The following is a 19,816-nucleotide window of genomic DNA, read 5'->3' as shown; positions in this document are numbered from 1 at the left end:
AGCACCCCCCCTCAAAAAAAAAAAAAAGCCAACAACAACAACCCGGAGAGTGTGTGCAAAGGGGTGAAGAGCAGACATTCACTGGGTGGGCGAGATGAGCGTGGAGTATCCCCCCCAAACTCCTGGGAGAGAGGGAGATGCACTCTCGCTCTCTCCTCTTTTCAGTGAAATATAACACACATTCGGATCGCAGAGCTTTCAGACAGTCTCAACTGATAGACAGACACATCGAGCTGCTTTTCCTGCTTCAGTTTTTACTCCTCCTCCTCTCGCCAACGTCACCCTGACAATTACAAATAGGTCTCTCACAAACCATACCTGTCAATCTTTTTAATTGCTTTGTTTTCTTTTTTTTTTTTCCCGGAGCTAAACAATATGACACAAAAAAGAAATCTTAATACAGCATAATATAAAAGATTGCACATTGGAGAAAGACATTGAGGGGTTTGTTATTGTAATCCACTGGCCGATACTGGGTAAAACCCATGTGTTTCAAGCCAAGTTAAGTAGACTCTAGCTCCTGCAGATTTTTAAACCTGTTAGTACCACCCTCCCACCTTGTACACGCACCCACGTGGACACAAACTACCCCTGGCTGAAGAATGTCCTACATTTGAGATAAATACTCTGTGATACTTTTGCAATCTTAGTTTGGGGGTTACATTTGACTGGGGAGGGACGCTGTGTGGCTTTTCTATTTTGGTAATTCATGGGTCAGTGGAAAACAAGAGGATTTTTTCATTAATATGTATATCTTTAATAAAAATGTAAAGGTAGACTTAGCTCCTCACACAAAAATGTGGAAAATATTTAATTTGGTCTCTCTATGAAAAGTGAATTGATTATTTGGACAATACAGACAATTAGGAGAAAAACTGACACGATGGAACTGCAGATCTTTCTAGCTGGGTTACAAAATGAGGTCTTCACACATCATTGCAACGTCTGCAATCCAATTAAGTCCCTCGGCATCCCCACCTAAAACTTTAAAATGTTTATGTGTCCTGGGAATTTGGCTCTCTGATTTCCAATATGTGTGTTCCCTCCCAATGGGAAACCTGTAACAGTCTCGTAGAGGCTGCTTAAAACATTCATGGAAACACAAGAAATCTAGGCCAAAATAAATAAAACGGCTTAGTTCGTGCAACTTGCATGGGACAGACTGAGGGCAGAAGGCACGGGCAGGCCGTTCCGGGGCCAAGGGGCCAGGAGCCCGGGGCGCAGGGTGCACTGGGCGCCCCCGGCCCGCGTTCGGTGCTCGAGCGCCCGCACTGGTGGTGGGGGCTGCCCGCCCGGCACGGACCCCGGCCGTGCCCCGCCGCCCCGGCCGCGCTCGGGGTTGATTCGTACCACCTTGCAAGGAAGTGAACGCTTCGCACGGGAAGGGGAGGCGCCTGCGCCGGCCTCCGGGAGCCGCGCCGCTCCGAGGACGCCCGGGGCTGCCGGCGGCTCGCGGCCGCGGCGGTCGCGGGACGCGCGCGTCCCCTCGCCGCCCCCCTCACCCTTTCAGAGGAGTCAAATCCGGCTTTTAGAGCTTGGGGAGGGTGGAGATATCCGGTGCCTCCCGGGCGCCAGGAGGAAGGGGGAGGGCGAAGAGGATCCTTGGCCAGTCTGCGCCGAGCAGATTCAAACCAAAACAAAAAGATTAAAGGAGCAGCGGCCGGGGCGGCAGCGGTTCTGGGCCGGGACCCCGGGAGTGGTGCGCCCGGGAACCAAGGGGGCTGCGCGGACTCCCGGAGCTGTGCGCGGCGGGGCGGGAGGGGGGAGCGGGAGCCAGGCGTAGTGGGGAAGGGGGGGGAGACGAGGGGAGGGCGCAGGCCGGAGGAGGGGCGGACCCGCCCGCTCCGCCCGCCCGCGCAGAGCTGAGCCGAGCCGATCGGCCCGGGCTGGGCGCGACCCCGGCCAGCGGCGACGCAGAAAGCGGGCGGAGGCGCGGGCTATGCTGCGGCTAGTGCCCGCCGGGGCCCGAGCCATCGTGGACATGTCGTACGCCCGCCACTTCCTGGACTTCCAGGGCTCCTCCATCCCCCGCGCTATGCAGAAGCTGGTGGTGACCCGGCTGAGCCCCAACTTCCGCGAGGCCGTCACCCTGCGCCGGGACTGCCCCGTGCCACTCCCCGGGGACGGAGACCTCCTCGTCCGGAACCGGTGAGCCCGGCGCGCGCCCCACGCCCCGGCCCGCGCTGCGCGTCTCCCAGGCTGTCCCAGGCCCGCCTGCGTCCCCACACCCCGGCGCGCGCTCGGGCGCAGAGCCTGACTTTGCGAGATCCCTGGAAGTTGAACCCGCCGCCATCTGGCGAAGGCGAATGTAATGTGACTGTTGCTGGTGAGAATATCCGATGCCACCGAACGTCCTCATAACTGAGGGTTATTTTAATTTGGGATTCCCCTCCCCTCCCCCAGACCTCCCTCCTCCCCCTCCCGCTTCCGAAATAAAATCAACAGGACCCAGAAGGGGAGGCTTCCCGCCCGGCCCACCCGCGCGCACCCAGGGCTCCTGCGTTCACATAATCTTTAGGGTGGAGCAGGAACAGCCTGGACACCAACTGCGACGTTTAGGTAACGTGCTTTGGAGGAAGGAGGCCGGGGACCCCGCTGGCTTTTCCAGTCCGCTCCAGGTTGTCAGCCGCCTGGCAATGGCGGAGCCTGTTGTTGGGTGTGTTGGTGTGCCCCTCGCCGGTGTGGTCTGCCTGTTGTCAGTGCTGTGTGGCTGTTGTCTGTGCCCCGGAGTGTAGCGACGGGCGCGTGGCGCGCATCCAGGGCAGCTGGACAAGGGTCAGGGTGGGGGCATGGCTGTCTTTGCAGACCTTCGACACTCGGGTCGTTGCCGATCTTCTTACTATCTTTTCCACCTCCACACTCCTCGTCTTAATGTGTTTCTATCTCACTCATCTTTAGTAACTGGTGAAGCAACAGGAAGGAAAGGGACCTCACTCTGTCGGAGCTATGCCTGTGGGTCTCTGCTCCGTGGGTCCCCTCGCTGCCCGACTTGCGGGCGGGGTGTTCCCGGTCCGTCTGTCCCCTTCGAAGAGCAGGACTCGCTGGTCTGCTCAGTCCCCCGAGGGGTTACAGTGTTGCATGTTTCAGGTTGAATAATACTATCGAAGGGAGGAGTAAGTTTTGATTGTAACTATGTTATAAATTGTGTGCTAGCAAGTACTGTAAGTCCTCTGCAAGGACTGGAGGACAGAGTGTACCCTGCCGACGTAGCGTGATGCAACCTTTAATTGGTCCGTTTTAGAGATTCATATCAGCCTTCCAAACAAGACTGTACAACTGAAGAATTCTGATTATGACATAAAACTTTTGGAAACCTGTTGGAAACATAAAAATTGAGTGAGCCCAGGCTGCGATTGAGTGGAGGCTGGGGGGTCAGTGGTGGCGGGGTGTGCCTTAAACGGTGGGATGTGTGCCTCCTTTAGAAAGTTTGCGTCGGTGGAAGGGGCTGCACAGGATTTCTTCATTATGCGCTGAGACACCCAGGCTGTGGACATAAGGACATGCATCCTGCTAGGCTAAAAAACAGGGCTCGTGTGTGTTCACGAACCTACAAAACACAGGAGCAATTTAAGAGAAGTTCAGATGAGACCCAGGCTGAAAAGCCTGCAAATAGACTTTAACAGGCAAAGTTTCACACAGGCTTTTTTTCTTCTTTTTCTGATGAAGTACAATATTGACTGTGAACACTGCTGTAAACACACACACAGACAACTGCTAGAATAAAATCCCTTTTAGAAACAGAGTGTGAAATAGGGCGGAGGCGACTGAGCGGGGCAGGCGGGGGAAGGTGTGAAGTTAGAGCACTGCCGGCAGCAGCGGAGTGGGACCACCCGTCACGCCGCGGTCGCCTTTGGTGGAGGCAGCACGGGGATCCTGGCCTCTACCTGCGAGTGTGCGTCAACTCCTCGGGGTCCTCCCCTCCCCTCCTCAGACTCCTGTCCCTTCAGTCTCATCGTGGCCCCTGGCTTTCCCTTCCCGGCTGGGTGCCCGAGCACCCCCACGCCCCCTTCCCGCGCCCCCCCCCCAGGGCGCTGGGTCCCAGAATTCGGTGGTCAGAGCTCTAGAGTGCCGGCTCCCTGGTTTGGAGCTTATCAGTTTGGGTTGCTTTAAGATCCATGCCTCTATTTTCCTTCCACGTATGCCAATAGAAATAGTATATTTATATGTACAACTTGACCTCTAACTTCTGCCTTGAAGTCCGCAACAGACAGAGAATGGGGCCGAATTGCTGCGTGTTGGGAGTGGGCAAATCTTTGCCTCCCCTTTTTCCTCTGTTGGAAAATCGGCTCCTACCCCCAAATTGGAGGGAGATCCTTTATTCTTGCAAACGGTGTCAGTGGAGGTGGCATTTTACCGATTTTTTTTTTAAGAACAGAGGCTTTAGAATTCACTGCAGTTGAGTTCATTTTAATCCTAGACCACATCTCCGCTGAGCAGTGTTAATTGCATGAAAATTTTATGCCAGCACATCTCATTTGATCGTGGTAAAATCTGTTCTGGACTGAATGGATTAAGCCCAAATTCACTTGTTGGGAAAGGTATTTTGGAGGTTTTCCTTGTGCTCCGTCTGACTTTTTCCTTCAGTTGATCCATTTGCACATCTCATTCCATCTTAACAGAAAATACAAATTCTTTATTCACAGGGAGGGAAGCGCTTCTAAACTAGACATCGATGTAGGATAATCAAGTTTACCATTTAGGAAAAGTGTGGGAAGGAGCACATAAAATCCCTACAGAACCTAGGACTGAAGTCCTTTATCCAGTTCCCACCTTCCGCTTCATGCGTCCGAGGACAGCTCCCATCTCCCGCTCGATGCCCAGCCGGCAGAAAAGAAAAAGAAAGGGAGCAAGCGCCACCGTGAAGTCCCCGTGCGCGCTATTTTTAGCTTTTTTTCGTACAATAGTGACACATTATTTCGTTTCCAAATATTTCTAACGATTTTCTGCTCAAGTGTAAGATGATGGAGCAAAGAGTTTGTAGGAATGACCAAGACGAGCTGGGGGGTGGGGAAGGCGTTCTTGATAAACGGTTTGCTGCTCACAGGAGGGTAACTATTTCTGCTGACTCTCCAGGCCGAGAATTTTTTTTTTCTTTTTCCCTTCTTTCTTTCTTTTCTTTTCTTTCTTTTTCTTCTTTCTTTTTATTTATTTTTTTTTTTAAGGAAGGTCTGGTTTGGACAACTTTGTTTCCCAGTGTTGAAGGCTTTTGCTGTGGACTTGAGTTTGGTTTTTGTTCAGAGGAAAGCGTTTCCCTCCCTCTGAGGACTGCCCTCTTTCACAATAAACATGACGAAGGGAGTCAGGACTTTTTAGGGTAAATAAACCGAGTGACTCTGGAAGGGTATGTATTTGGGGAAAGCCGAACCGGTCCCGTTCTGTTTCCTGGATTTTAGTTCTGTTCCTCGATTTTAGTCTTTTGAGCGGATCCTCCCATCTGATCGCTAGCATCCCGCTCTCATTAAAAGCACGAATTTCAAATTCGTGGAGGAGGAGGGTACCAGGAGAGTCCCCAGTGCGCGCATCCTTCCAGCGCGCCTTTCCTCCTTTTCTCGCCTCTCGCCGTCCCTGTCCCAGCTCCCCGACCAGGGCCCCCTTTGCCATGGCGCCTGCTGCTCTTGAACTTGTTTCTGGTGGAGCGGAAGGCGCGGCTCGAGACCCTCCCGCAGCTATTCCCAAAGCCCAGGTAAGGACGAGGGCGCATCTGGGCAGCGGCGGGTCCCCATCAGCCACGGCGGCCACGCAGCTTGAAATCGAGGGTCTGGGGACAAGCGGGGGGCCCTCATCAGGGGCTGGGCGACCCTGAAGAGGGCAAGGGGTGCGGAGCGGAGTAGCCGCAGGCTGTCGCCGCCGACCTGAGAAGACTTTACTGACGACGCAGGCAATTTAGAAGACAGCAGGGCGGTGGGGGAGGGCACGAAAACTGGGGGTGCATGCGAGGCCAAGGTCACAATCCGGCCGCTGGCGGGCCCCAGTCAGACGGCCGCTGCGCTCCGGTGCGCCATGCGATCGGGCCTCCCCAAGAACTTGACGGCCCCTGCGCCCCAGCTACACAGCCAGAAGGAACTGGGCGCGCCCGCCGGTACCCCCGCCTGGCCCAAGGAGGCCGAGATCACTGTTGTGGCCTGGCCGTTGGTCCCTCCACCCCAGTGCCGGGTAGCCGGTGCGGCCCCAGCCCGCTCCGGGGGTCGGAGGTACTGCTACTGCCGGCTCCTCTCGGTGGTGACGGTGGAGAGACCGCGGGCAGGGAGGGTCCGGCCGTCAGCGTAGGCTGGGCACTTCCGAGGGGAGATGGTCCCAGAGGCACCGATTTCTGGCGCCCTGCAGGCTGGCCCGGGCTCACCGAGGGTGCCGCTGGGGAGTCAGAGAGCTGGACGCCGCCAGGACCGGGCGCGCGGCGGGCCCTTCGGGTCTCCTGCACCACTCCAGCTCGACCGCAGTGTTGGATTTGGTTTTTAAGCAAAGCTCCCATGGTAAACTCAAGCTGCAGCTGGTCGGCTGCAGCCACCCAGCTCCCAGCAGAGTCCTACTCCCCCAACCCCGGCCTGCCCCTTGCTCCCCCCTCTGGCGCGTGTGCCCTCTCTCCTCGCTTTTCTCCGGGGCGTGTGCCCTGCACCGTCTGGCCACCTCTCTCTGGGAAGTGGCAAAGCACAGCCGTGGGCTTCGGGGGGGCGGGGGGCGTTTTCCACCAGCAGCGCCTTCCCGGTCGCAGGCCCCCCAGGGCGCGCCCGCTCCGAGGTGGGGGAGACCCAAGGGGCCGACTGCCACGGGCGTAGAGGGGGGTTCCCTCCAAGTCCAAGGCGAGGGCACCCCACAGAGGAATGGCCTCTTCAGTTGGACTGCAGAAACACCACGGGGGACAAGACGGGAGGGGGGAGGGGCGAGGGGCATGGGGCTGGAGGTCGGGCCTAGTCCCCCACCTCTAAGGCAGACTCCACCGTCACTTCCACCCCACTGACGCCTTCCTGGGGTTTGCTTTACAGCCTGGAGCAGGGCGACCGAGAGAGGAGACGCTCTGGCTGGGCTCTGCCCTGGCTGCCTTCTGTGCAGTCCAGCAGCGGCTCTCGGAAAGCTAGAAGACTGGGCCTTAAGAATTATGTAAATTGAAAAGAAAGATAACACCCCACCCAAAAAAAAGAATAGAATGTAGGCATCTTGGTATTAAATGCCAAATGAGAAACGAGCAAAATTCATTTTTCCCACTTCTCATTATTTTGTATCATTTATGGGTATGGAATTCTGTAGGGTATTATTGAGGCTGTGTGGTATGCTAACTTCTGAAAGCAGCTTGACATGCCCAAAAGAAATTGTTTCCTGCTTTCTTATTTCTCCAATATGTAGAGAGCTTTCAATGTTGTAGATATACAGAGCATAATCATAAGGGAGCATTTATAAGTGCAAAGTATTACCTGTAGTACAGTGGAAGTGGATCCCAGCACAGGGCTGTTTTGGTTTATTAAGTTAAATTAAAAGTGAATTATTTTAAAATGACCTACTTACCAGCTTTCCTCCTGCCACCGCATACTACCATCTTTTCATTTTGTTACAGGTAGAAATGACATTTTTTGGGTCCTCCATTATGTGTCTAAGCGACCTCCTGACATCCTTTGTAGATGGCTTTTTTCCTTATGTATCCGGATATTTTTGTTATGAGGTATACTGAGATGAAAAAAGGCTGGTAAAAATACTGGCCCCACAATTGAATTGACTCTGGATACCAAAGTGAAAATAATCATCTGGTATTAATCAAGTTATGTCTCTGCTTCTTGTTGAGCAAAAATATAGTGACGATTTGCTTTCCTTTTCATCTGAAAAGGACTGTAAAATGTTGACTGTTCCATAAAAATTTCTCTATCCTTGTGAGACAATTTTTGTTCAATTAATCACAATGCATATTTTCACACTGGACGTAGTTACATCAGAAAGAAAATTCGCGGCAGCCACTCTAACAATGTTTTAAACAACCTCTGCAGGAACGTAACAACGGATGACCTTGCACATTACATCAATCTTTAATAATATCATTGTCATTACTATTATTATCTGAAGTGTTAAATTGTTGCCAAAATCAATACAAGTCTACTTCTTCGAATATATTTTATCCCACTGTTGTTTTTAACATCTTTGTTAAGAGGCCAATTAATTTCCAACTCACAGCTGGAGTGAAGTTTGTAGAATAGGGCTTCCTGACTTTTTTTTTTTTTTTTTTGGTTTATTTCTTTTTGAAAGAAAGCAGAGGGAAATAAATGTGAAATAGATAACTTGATGTTTAAAGTGATACGAAATTATTCCTAAACAGATGAAAGAATAAAATATACCAAAACTCTGATCGCAAATCCCTGCTGAACTAATACTTGTTTAATTTCTTTTTTTCAACTCAGTATCAGGACTAATTGTTTTGAATTTTATCAGAACATATAGCTTAGCCACCCCTTCCCAGTCACTGGAATTAGAGGAATTTTTCTAAGCAGAATATAAAGGCTTTGACGAAGAAAGCATCTTAATATATGTGTTTGTTTGTTTGTTTTCTTGTAGATTTGTTGGTGTTAATGCATCTGACATCAACTATTCAGCTGGCCGATACGACCCTTCAGTAAAGACCCCCTTTGATGTAGGTTTCGAAGGTGTGGGAGAGGTGGTGGCCTTAGGCCTGTCTGCTAGTGCCAGATACACAGTTGGCCAAGCTGTGGCTTACATGGCACCCGGCTCCTTTGCTGAGTACACCGTGGTGCCTGCCAGCATTGCAACTCCAGTGCCCTCTGTGAAACCTGAGTATCTCACCCTGCTGGTAAGTGGTGCCACCGCATACATCAGCCTGAAAGAGCTCGGAGCATTGTCGGAAGGGAAAAAAGTTTTGGTGACAGCCGCAGCTGGGGGGACGGGCCAGTTTGCCGTGCAGCTTGCAAAGAAGGCCAAGTGCCATGTAATTGGAACCTGCTCTTCTGATGAAAAGTGTGCTTTTCTGAAATCTATTGGCTGTAATCGTCCTATCAACTATAACACCGAGCACGTCGGTACTGTCCTGAAGCGGGAGTACCCCGAGGGTGTCGATGTGGTGTACGAATCCGTTGGGGGAGCCATGTTTGACTTGGCGGTAGACGCCTTGGCTATCAAAGGGCGCTTGATAGTAATTGGGTTTATCTCTGGCTACCAAACTCCTACTGGCCTATCACCTGTGAAAGCAGGAGCGTTACCAGCCAAACTGCTCAGGAAATCCGCCAGCCTCCAGGGCTTCTTCCTCAACCATCACCTTCCTGAGTATGGAGCAGCCATGGACCACTTGCTTCAGCTGTGTGCAAGTGGGGACCTGGTTTGTGAGGTGGACCTTGGCCATCTGTCTGCAGAGGGCAGGTTCACTGGCCTGGAGTCGGTATTCCGGGCTGTTGATTATATGTACATGGGAAAAAACACTGGAAAAATTGTAGTTGAATTACCTCACTCTGTCAACAGTAAGCTGTAAAAGCAGGACAATGACACAAATCAAAGGAGAAAGAAAATGGGCACTTTATGCCTCAGAATTACTCAAGTCAACTTATTTTTAGTTGGTAATGGAGCTATTTCTTAAAACAAGAGGAAGGTGTTAATAGGTTTCTCTTTCTCTTTTCTTTTCTTTTTTTTTTTCCTGCCCCTCCCTTGAAAAAAGAATGTCCTAATAAAACTTCCTTCAATGGCTCAGAGGTAAAACTTTTACATTCAAGTCTTCAGTCATGGACAGACTCATTCCAGATTTTATTGTTCCAGCGAACTAAATTAATTCCTGATGTGAGATCTGAGCAAATCAGTATGTCTTCAGCTTGATGAGATTTTAAAATCAGTCTTGAAAATGGTTCACAAATTCTTTGCTTTGGGAAAGTTTGCTCTTGTGCTAATAAGTAGTTAATAGATGAGAGGGATTGCAAAAGTCAGCCGCATTTCAGAGTCCATATTCTCAGGAAGTGGCCTTTTTTTCCCTATAAATCATTAGCCAACTAGCTAAATAGAAATTTGGAGGAATTCTCCCAAAACTTTGATTTTGTTAAATTCTTTTAAAAAGTGATTAAGTGAACACAGACTTATTTTAAAGAAGTATCTCTTATTTAGTGGCTTTTGGGCACAATCCTCCTGGTGGGGCGTATGGAATGGAGAATTTCTCTCTTCCCTTCAGAAGCAAATTAGTATTGAAAACGTATAGACAAAAAGCAGGTTTTAGAAAGAGAAATTACAGAGATTCAGGGGACTTTAAAAACTTCATACCTGCATAGGAAAGGGAAAAGTATGTGCTCCAGCCACAGCGGGAGTCTCCGTAATGCAACTGTGCCATGCGTGTAAAAACACACTGCAGGCCTCCCGCCAGAGAGCCGCGCCAGCCGGAAGTGGGCTATGTCACACAGCGCCGTTTTCAGAAGGGGCCTGGGTGATCTTCAGTAAGAATGCAGTTGCTTCATGTTGTAGACGTGCGGACGTGGAAGGTGTGTTTTCTCTCCGACCATGGAAGCAGACTAGCGGCCACTGATCTTCCGTCCCCATTTTACTTCTCGCCGTGCTCTGGTGGAACGAGATGCTTCTTGTCACTCTCCCCCCGTGTCACACACACGCGAGTAACGAGTCATGCGCCTTCTCTTCTGAATCATGCCCCGAGCTGCTCCGCCTGCCTCCTAACCTTCAGCTCACCAAAGACTCCTCCAGCTTTCATGGTTGAGTTGGAAATCCCAGAGTGCCTTTCTAATGGAAGGCAAAACCCACCAGATTATTTTTCAAAGCCTTGGGTTTCAGTGTTTCGAACATGCTACACAAATCGGAACACAATTAAAGACGCCCCAGGAAACTTGGTGACCATATTTAGTTTTTCTTTCCTTCCATCTGAGGAGCAAGGAAATCCTACTGCTGAGTAGCTGTTAGTATCTATTTTACAAGATTTACTCATTTTCAGGTACCTAATGTAGCTGCTAGCATGCATGCACAACAATACAATTTATATGGTAAATGGGACCAAATAATGGCTTCACTGAATGTTATGGCTGCACTGAAGGCAAATGTCACGGTAAATAGCTGCCAAATTATGGATCATGCCGAAGTGTCACAACTGCACTAAAGACAAATAGCACTGGAGGCTATTGCCACTGTGACGCTTTTGAGTTATGAAGAAGAGTAGCAGCCTGATGCGAGGCTCTTTGTGTCCTCGTTATAGCAAAGGGTTACCAGTGCAGGGACAAGGGAAGCCGGTCCAGTGAGGGGCTCGGTTATTAATCTGTCCCTTTCAGACCTCACAGCTGTAGGAAAACGGAAAGGGACTTTGCCTGGCTTTCAGATACACAAACAAAGGGGAGGGGACAGGTGTTACGAATGTAACTGCACGGGAAATGCCTGGTCAGGGAGAAACATTGTAATCAGCTCATCAAAGAATATTATTAAATTTAACATAGTGTATGTTTGATAGGCTTAGCTGCTGCTTATGCAGAGAGACGTGTGAAACCTCAGCAATGATGCACTTTCCCCCTTTGTCAAGACTTGAGGAGTAAGGACGTTGCCAACCAAATTGCTTCTTCTAAACTGAAGCCCGTCCCGGTTTCTTTCACTTTAATGGGTGGGTAATAAAGATGAAAGACCAACATTTTAACTGATGGATCCCTTAAGCTACAGAATAGAAATTTATTATGTTTTGAAGGAATATACTAAATTCAGCTATGTAAAAAAAAATATTTCAAATACCCAGGTTTAAAATAAAATATAATCTGAAAACCTCATGCTCTCTTTCCCCAAACTGAGGAACTACAGTGCATACTGTTTTCATTTATTCTTAGAAAACAAGCATGAAAGATTCCGCCCATTCAGATAATGCCAAAAATATGTTTAAACTTTTTTTTTTGTTCTTCTGAAAAATGATTTGTAAATTGAGGGTCATAGTTCAGCATCAGTTTCATCTTCTGGGATTATCGTTCAAGACCAGCCGCTAATGGGAGGTGAAATGGTGCGATGCTCTCAACACCTTTCTTCTGAACTGCATTACATATCACAAAAAGCACATCCATAATTCAGGGCAATTGTCAGTCTTTGTTTTAGAGATGGGGCCGGGGCTGGATGATCACAGGGGATGAGTTATTTCTCGGTTCTCAGGGTGGCCTTTTCTGCACAGCAGCCTTGAGGCCCCTGGCTGGGCAGATGGAGGGGCTTGACTCTGGTAGGCGAACCGAGAAATGCAGGGTCCCAGCTATTCCTTACCATTCCGTTATGACTTCTAAAGAGTCAAATGCTGTTCCTTCAAATTTGTTTTGCATACAAAAAATACCAACAATGCCATTTCGGGTCCCTTTGACAATGACTTCTTCTATTGGCCCAATTCAGCATTAAAAAAAAGAAATTCAGGGAATAGTTTGCAAAGAGAGAACGCAGAAGTTTTGCACAATACATTCTATAAATTGTTCTTATATGATTTCATCTGAATGGAGTTCTCAGGGGTAGGACGGAGCCTCTATAAATGGTCATTAGTATTACATTCAGTATTTATCTAATGAAAGTGCAGTGACAAGTGGCTGCTTCTTATTAAAATGAAAATCCTGCATTATGTACTTAAGGAACATTCCAGCTAATGAGGATGTAATGTCCTCGGTACAACACAGACCTTCTTTTTGTGTTCACCACCACAAGATGCTGGAAACTTGACAAATGATATCATTTCAGACACATGCCTGCCGTAGGGACCTGCTTTTTGGCTTCCTGTTTCTGGCTTTTATTTGGGTAACATTTATAACGGCCACCCGACTTGTAACGGTAACGTTTTAACCCCTTCGTGGAGTTCCCAATTAGCGTGAATTTACTACATTCAGCGTTTCCTTTAAAAGGCGGTGGGAGTTCCTACGCCTGAAAATATTTCTCCTGATCACTTTATCACCCGTACATATAAGATAAATACCATATTTTAGATTTATATAAAAACAGATGAGCAACATACAACTTTCAGAAAAAATACAATAGGAAAAGACCAAGCACAATCAGCGACGGCTGATCACTTCTTCAGGGTTAAAATGTAAGCTTTATGAATGGAACCCAGATGCAAAGTGGCCTGATTTGACAGATTCATAATTGCTGTTCTCCATACCTTCCACTCTCTTGTTTTATTAAATAGTGTTTGTTATTTATAGTACTTATTTAGAGACAGACAATTTATCTATGCAAACTTTATTAGTTAATTTTTGGGTTTGGAGTTTGAGGTTTTTTTTTTTTTTTTTGAAAGTTAGATTTTCTGTAACTAATTTTCTAGTTATGGCCCAGAATTAAATATTTCCGATCATATTTCAGAAGTCAAAATGTAAAACTCTGGATTATCAGTGCTGTTGGTGTGGACATTTTAAGCTTTGAATTTTATTTTTTCCTAGATCTTTAGCATCATGTTATTTCAACTTCTAAAAGGAAGAATGTTTGATATGAGAACCTTACTGCTGTTAGATGAGCAAACTATGGAATGTTGGCCAAAAAAAGGACCATATAAAATAGGTAAATAATATTTTACCAATATGTATCAGTTTAAGTAATTCTTGATAGAAGAGAGTTGATATTCAAAGAAAGTCAAATAAGGTGCATATTTCAATTATGTATGCTTGAGTCTTCTGTAGAATTCTTTCACTAGACCTGAGTAGCTAATGAGATGCGACAGCAAATGTGGCCTGGTGTAAATACTGTCCCCCCGTCTATTCTTGACCCGACGTGGTGCCCACTGCAGATCTGCCCTTCATTGCTTGCTCAGAGCATCCTGGGAGGCAGGGCCACCCTTGGGAAGCATGTCTGGAACCCTCCAGCCATGGGCCAAGTACTGCATGTACTTGGGGAAAATCAATATGTGCCTGGTCTGTGCCCGGAAGCACTGAGCCAAAAGTACAGCGATTCCAACAGCCCCCGAAAGGAAGAGTTTCCCTTGAAGGGCACTATCTGACAGCCTTTCTGCCAACATGAAATTAAAATAATAATTAAAACACGCCCAGCTGACTGGTGGTAGCATCCAATACCAAAGATGGATTTGTGCTTAGAGCTCAGAAAAATGTTCCATAGAATTGTCAGCAACTGTCGTGCTTTATGCTCCCAGGTGAAGAGCTGCACCGTATCTTAGAAGGACTCGAGCGAACGGTTTCTTTGGCTGGTGGGAGGTGCGGGAAGCCCTTTAGGGAATAAAGGGGGGCCTTCTTACGAGAGCCTTTGCCTTCTGTCTGCGTGCCCGCACCTGGGGGGTGGGCCCGCAGACACTGAGAGCTGGGAGGAGCCTGAGACACTCTGCCCTCATAAATGAGAAGACTCAGTTGTCCTTTAAATGGTAAAATTTGGGATGTAAGGGATAATCTAGTTCAACCCATTTTATAAATGAAGACACTGAGATTCAGCAAGAATAGGTGCTTTATCCAAGGTCACGGAGTTCCCTGGACTCAGAAATGAAGCCGGAGCACAGCCAGATTCCTTCCTGGTACCTCAGGCCGCTCTCTCTTATCCCCTTTATGCTTTGCCAAGGTCCCTCACTATATGGCTGATTGAAAGTGTCACAAAATAACAACTGGCCTCTGTTATATATCTTTTGGTGGATGAGATGCTGACCAACCCAGGAAGAATATCACAGTTCCGGCCACGAAAGTGGGCTCCACTCCAGACCCCCTTGAATCCAGCACAGGTCAGGTGTCCAGGTCATTTGATTCTGCCATCTGAATATCACACAGCCTTCAGGAAAAAATTTTTAAAAACACCTCTGTGGAATTAATGGCTGAATGCCTACAATTTAGTTTTAATACTACAAGGAAGGTTTTGTCTCCTGTCAGTGTATTTTTGTTTGTCAAATAATGAAAATGAAATAAAGAAAATCTTTATTATCATGTGTTGAGTATTTTTTCCTAGAGTCATTTCATCTGCTTATGTTATTGCCTATAGAAAGCTGATAATGTTTGATCATCTTTTAACAGCAAAATATCTAGAACCTAAAATTGCTGTTCCACCTGAAATTGAAGTCTAAATCTGACGGACTGGGGGCTGTGGTGGACGGCACTAGGCAGTGGCGGCGGGAAGTACTGTGAGGTGAAGGGACATGCACGGGGACAGACGTCAGTGGGTCCCACGTTTCATGTTCACGTGTGGCAAGAATCTCACACTGTACAAATGACAGATCGTAACTAAGGCTTGGAAATGAGCCCTTCACAACCACACGATATTGAACATCCATGTCTTTCTACGTCTTTTCTGTCTTCCTGCAACTCATGCATAACAAGCGTAAACTTTCAACTTCACACGAACAAATCCTTTCCCCATAGAAACAGCTTCTTTTACCATTGAAAAACCCTTTGCAGGAATGGCAACGATGTCAAAGGCAATCTCATTTTGTAGAAAACCTGATTTCTCACCAGGGACTGGAAGCAGTCGTGGTCCCTCTATATGTTGTTGGAATTTGCATTTGGAAATTGAATTGTCTCCTTGAGGGTTTTCACTCAAAGTAACTTTTAGAGAATTACTTAGATCCGGGTACATCAGGGTACATGATATGAGATTGAGCTGAAGGGGTCCCGGTGTCACCCCAGCTATAAAAACTGCTCATACTCTAAGCAGTAAAATTAAAAGTGCTGCCATTGTCGTTAGTGAAGGATATTTATCGTTTCAATTTTTACATGTCCTTTATATAACATCTTGTAACTTGCTCACAAATTTGAAGTGTTTGAGTACCATGTCACTCCCTTCACCTCTTTACTCTTAAATAGAGAAAGATGAAGGATGCCCTCTTGAGAGATGGGAAAATTAAGCGCCAGAAGACGCCTTGCCTGAATCGCTTGGTCCCTGCTTGAACAGAGACTGAGGTCCGTGGAGAGCTCCCAGGGCGAGGCTGTCTTCACTAGGGTGCTGCTTTCCCAGCTCCCCTGTGCACACATCACCTGTTGCCATGCAGGTCCCGAGTCAGCGGGCCCACAGTGGGGCCTGGGTGGCGGCGTGTCCCACGTGATGCTGGTGCTGCTGGTCAGGGAACCACACTTTGAGTAGCAAGGTAGTAGATCACTCGCCTTTGGAGAGATTCCCATCTTGCAAGATGCTGTTTATGAGGCATTTCTGAGCAACCGAGGGCTACCCAGGCGTGAATTACAAGAACAAGCGCTTGATGTAACTGCAGAAAGGGTTGTGTTTTAGCACCACGTTTTCAGCTTCTTAGCCATCCCTTCGGAAACTCTGCTGTGAGGCCGACCGCCTGCTATTGCAAGTGCTCTGGTGGCACCCGTTCCATGCAGTTCTAAACGGGACGGAAAGGAAGGGAGGAAGGGGGACAGGAGCGAACCGGGGCCACTCAGCAAAAGGCGACAGCAGCCCCTACCTGCACATTCACTGCCTTTTAAATGAAGACAGATCACAGAGGGGCCTAAACTCTTTTGGTTTTCACTCGGCTTCTAGGGTCAAATTCTTTGTCTTGCCCATGTTCTCCTCCGCTGCCCAGCTGGCAGTTCAACATCAGCCCTTTGACAGGAGCATTGAGGACAGACACTGCAGTCCTTTGCTGGGTCTCGCCGGCCGCCGTGTGCATCGTTACCGGAGTATTTCACAGTTATCCCGAGGAAAGGGGAGACCCGATTCACACCCACGTTCGGATCGGGTCACTTGGAACAAGCCACGTGGCGCCACGTGCAGCCTTTGTTTAAAGATAGGTCCACAGAAATTACAGTAATTTAGGAGGCTGTGGCCTTCGTCAGGGAAAAGTTATAATCCGTGCCAGCGCTTCTTAACGTGCCACCTCAGCAGTCGGAACCAGCACTCTCTGACCCGGAGATGCAGGAAAGGGCCTCGGTGTCAAAAAGGAAGCTGAGCTGTGGACACAACCCAAGTTAGGAGTTTACAAACGGCCCGATGGAGGGACGCGGAGGCCGGCAAGCCGTGCTCCCCGGCGGCTCTCTGCTTCCCCGTGGGGACAGCCCGCCCAGGGCCCCAGGGCCTGGCCCCGCATCCTCACACGGGTCCTGCCTGTGGCTGTGGTGGCGCATGTGGCCGAGCTGCCACCCCGCAGGAGGTGCCTCAGATCTGAGCAGGGTCAGCAGGAGAGTCACCAGCCCACGGTCGTTTACCCACAGGCTGGAGCAGAGGCGGGGACAAGAAGAACTGAAAGCGACCCCTGATGACCTCAGAACATTCCGGAGGGTCATGGTTGGGGCAGAGGGAAGCAGAAGCTCCAGGTCGGGCCGGGAGAAGAAGGAGGCACCTGCTCTGCGTGTCAACCTCTCAAGCCTCCGGAGGGCCCCGAATGCCAATCTGGGACACTTTGGGGTCTCTGGGCAGAATTCTGGCCAGATGTTTTCCTTGATCGCGAGTGGAAAAGCCATGCCTGTCGGCTAACAAGGGGGTGGCCTGCCTCCGGCACGTTTATTTATTTTCACGACGTTCGGGATTCTGTCTAAGCCAAGTTAGTTGCTCTCACCTGTGGGGCCCCATTAACACTTTGCTCAGACCTCATTGCCAGCACTTTCCATGGCGCCCTAGAGTCTATCTCTGTCCATGCTGTCTCCCTGCAGGCTGGGAGCTCCTGGGAGGCAGGGCCTGCTCGCTGTCCCCCCCGAGCTGGACCTAGGACCTACCGACATATATTACATCAACATATGCTTTTCACTTTTATTTTAAAATCGAACCAACAAAACCCGGCGCAGTGCCTCAGGAGCATGTCCTCTCGCAGGGTTTCAGGGTAGGCGCTGCCCACGTGGGTTTTCCAGTTGGAAATAAGACCCGTGAGCGCTGGCAGGGACATTGCTTTTAATCCCAGGCCACAGCCTCAGGCAAGCCAGTGACCTCTCTCCACAGGAGGCTGCTCATCTGGAAAACCAGGTGGCTCATCTGAGCGCCTGGGAGCTCTCACGAAGAGGGATGGTGCCGGGCTGTGGCATCCACTGTTGGTGCAACAAGGAAATGTGTTATTCTTCACAGCAGCTTCAATGTTCTGTTGGCACTGGTCCAGCGTGCTGATTTAACTCTATCCAAAATCAATCCCCCAGGCACTGGGCTTCTTCAGAAGCCTCAATGGCTGTTCTGATCCCCACGTGTCGGAGAAAGTCACAGTCGAACTGAAGGAGGTCCCAAGAAGTGCCCGGTGCGTGGTAGGCACGCTCAGTGCCGCAGTTGAATGAATGAGTGAAGGAATACTGAACCTTTGGAAAACCAGGAGGGGCCTGTCATTTATGGATAAAGTAAGAGATTTTCACTCTTGCAGGAAGGGTTTCTTTATGAGTCTGATCATGATGGTTGCCCTGCATGCCAGAGGACTCTGTTCTCACTGGCGAAGGTGCTGTCTGGAGACTCCTCGCCGGGTCGCGGAGCCCTCGAGCATACGTATGGAAGTCAGGCAGACCTGAGTACAAATCCCACCTCGCCCACCAATGGCACCAATTTGGGGGGAACATTCTTAACCTGAGAAGCCTCAGCTTGTTTCTTTTTCCCTTTTCACTTGTCATCTGTTAAGGGGAAATTATGATAACACTGACCTTGGATGCCATCTGGCAAGTATGGACAGTACCTGTCATGATGTCCCAGCCACTAGTAACACCGGCTCCTTCCTCTCTGCCTTTAGAACGAGAGAAGCAGAGGGAGACTCTGGAAACGGTCCAGTCGGGGAGGATCCTCAAAGGAGCCCCCGTGATGCCAAGACAGTTGGTTACCGCCCTGATGGCAGTGAGAGCCCCAAGATTAGGAAAATGAGAGGAAATACCACAAAGTGAAGAGCAAGGTCTTGAAATTCATCACCCCTGTGATCTTTCTCACCCAGAGGTAGAAGAAGCTAAATTTCTTTTTAAGTGGAATAAAACTACCTTTGACAGGTCCACAGTGGCTTATTTCTAAAATCTTTGTTATATGCGTGTTAAATATTTAAACCACTATGTATTTATTATATGTATTACATTAAAAAGCAGTTAGGCTGCTTTGGGGTACAAGTGTCAGAAAATCCAACTAAAACTAGCTTCGAAAATAAGGGGGCTCATTTAACTGGACAGTTCAGAGATAGATCAAGCTTCAGGCTCAGGTTGATCAGGAATCCAGCTCCATTTCTCTGAGATTCTTTTCTCAGACTGCTTCATCAGATGGCTGCCTGCAGGAACGGGTTCTGTTTTCATGGCAGCCACACCCCACCAACCAATAAAAGGCCTCCACTTCCTGTGGATTGGGAGAAGGGAACCTATAGCTGTGTCAAGAGAAGTGTCCAAACCACAAGAAACCCACGGTGCTATTCAGAAATGGGAAAGGGGCAGGATGGATGCTGGGAAGGCAAACTACCCACCACGTAGTGGAATCAGGGTGTTCCAGAACAACTAGGACAAGGCAGAGTCCTGTTGTGGGGTGAGGTCAGGTCCTCACAAATCCCACGAGATCCCTGAAGCCAGGGACGGAGCATGTCACTGGCTCTCCAGCACCTAGGAGCAGGTCAGCCGTTTAATAAAGATCGGCATGGATAACCACATCACGGGCCAATGGGGGAACCAGGCCTCTATTCCTGTGATGCCATGGTTATTGCAAGCCTGCCTGAGCGGCCCTCTCTAAGCACACCTCTGTGGTAGAGACCACGAGATTCAGGACTCAAGTGGCAAGTCCAGGAACCCCATACTCCAGGGCCTGGGAGTCGAAGGAACTCCTCCACCTTCCACGGCTCAGAACCTTGTTGGAATAAAGTGTTCACCTCCCAGCCACCCAAGCCCCTAACTCCACACAGGTGCTGACCCCTAGGTCTGCAGGAACAGCTGGTCCCCTCTGAGGCACACCCCCCGTTCAACCCTCCTCTCCTACATGCTGTTCCTGCTGCGCTGATGGGTTGAAGGGTCGCACAGCCCTGTGCAGTGCCCTGCAGCATGGAGGCAGTCCA

General features: G+C 49.2%; 2 protein-coding genes across 4 annotated transcripts in view; one reads left to right on the top strand and one right to left on the bottom strand.

The window, feature by feature from the left end:
* The window catches only part of TSHZ1 (teashirt zinc finger homeobox 1), a 77,005-nt gene extending 76,738 nt beyond the window's left edge, over positions 1 to 267 (bottom strand). Inside the window, exon 1 of the mRNA XM_023647997.2 lies at positions 1 to 267. This exon is cut by the window's left edge and continues 223 nt beyond it. The gene's annotated coding sequence lies outside the window, so the exon portion shown is untranslated.
* A 1,532-nt stretch (positions 268 to 1,799) lies between these two features.
* Positions 1,800 to 14,825, top strand: PTGR3 (prostaglandin reductase 3). 3 transcript variants are annotated; one of them, XM_005612977.4, is made up of 2 exons: positions 1,800 to 2,148; positions 8,533 to 14,825. In XM_005612977.4, exons 1-2 carry the CDS (start codon positions 1,940 to 1,942, stop codon positions 9,455 to 9,457), a joined length of 1,134 nt encoding a protein of 377 aa, XP_005613034.2. In that variant the 5' UTR covers positions 1,800 to 1,939; the 3' UTR covers positions 9,458 to 14,825. The 3 variants fall into 3 exon arrangements, with proteins under 3 accessions (XP_005613034.2, XP_014583327.1, XP_023503766.1); XM_014727841.3 differs by having other exon boundaries at positions 1,879 to 2,559; XM_023647998.2 differs by lacking the exon at positions 1,800 to 2,148 and adding an exon at positions 5,346 to 5,683.
* Positions 14,826 to 19,816: the final 4,991 nt, after the last annotated feature.

Source organism: Equus caballus, chromosome 8 (assembly GCF_041296265.1).
Source record: "Equus caballus isolate H_3958 breed thoroughbred chromosome 8, TB-T2T, whole genome shotgun sequence".
Taxonomy (NCBI): domain Eukaryota; kingdom Metazoa; phylum Chordata; class Mammalia; order Perissodactyla; family Equidae; genus Equus; species Equus caballus.
This window is presented reverse-complemented; position numbering and strand designations above follow the sequence as displayed.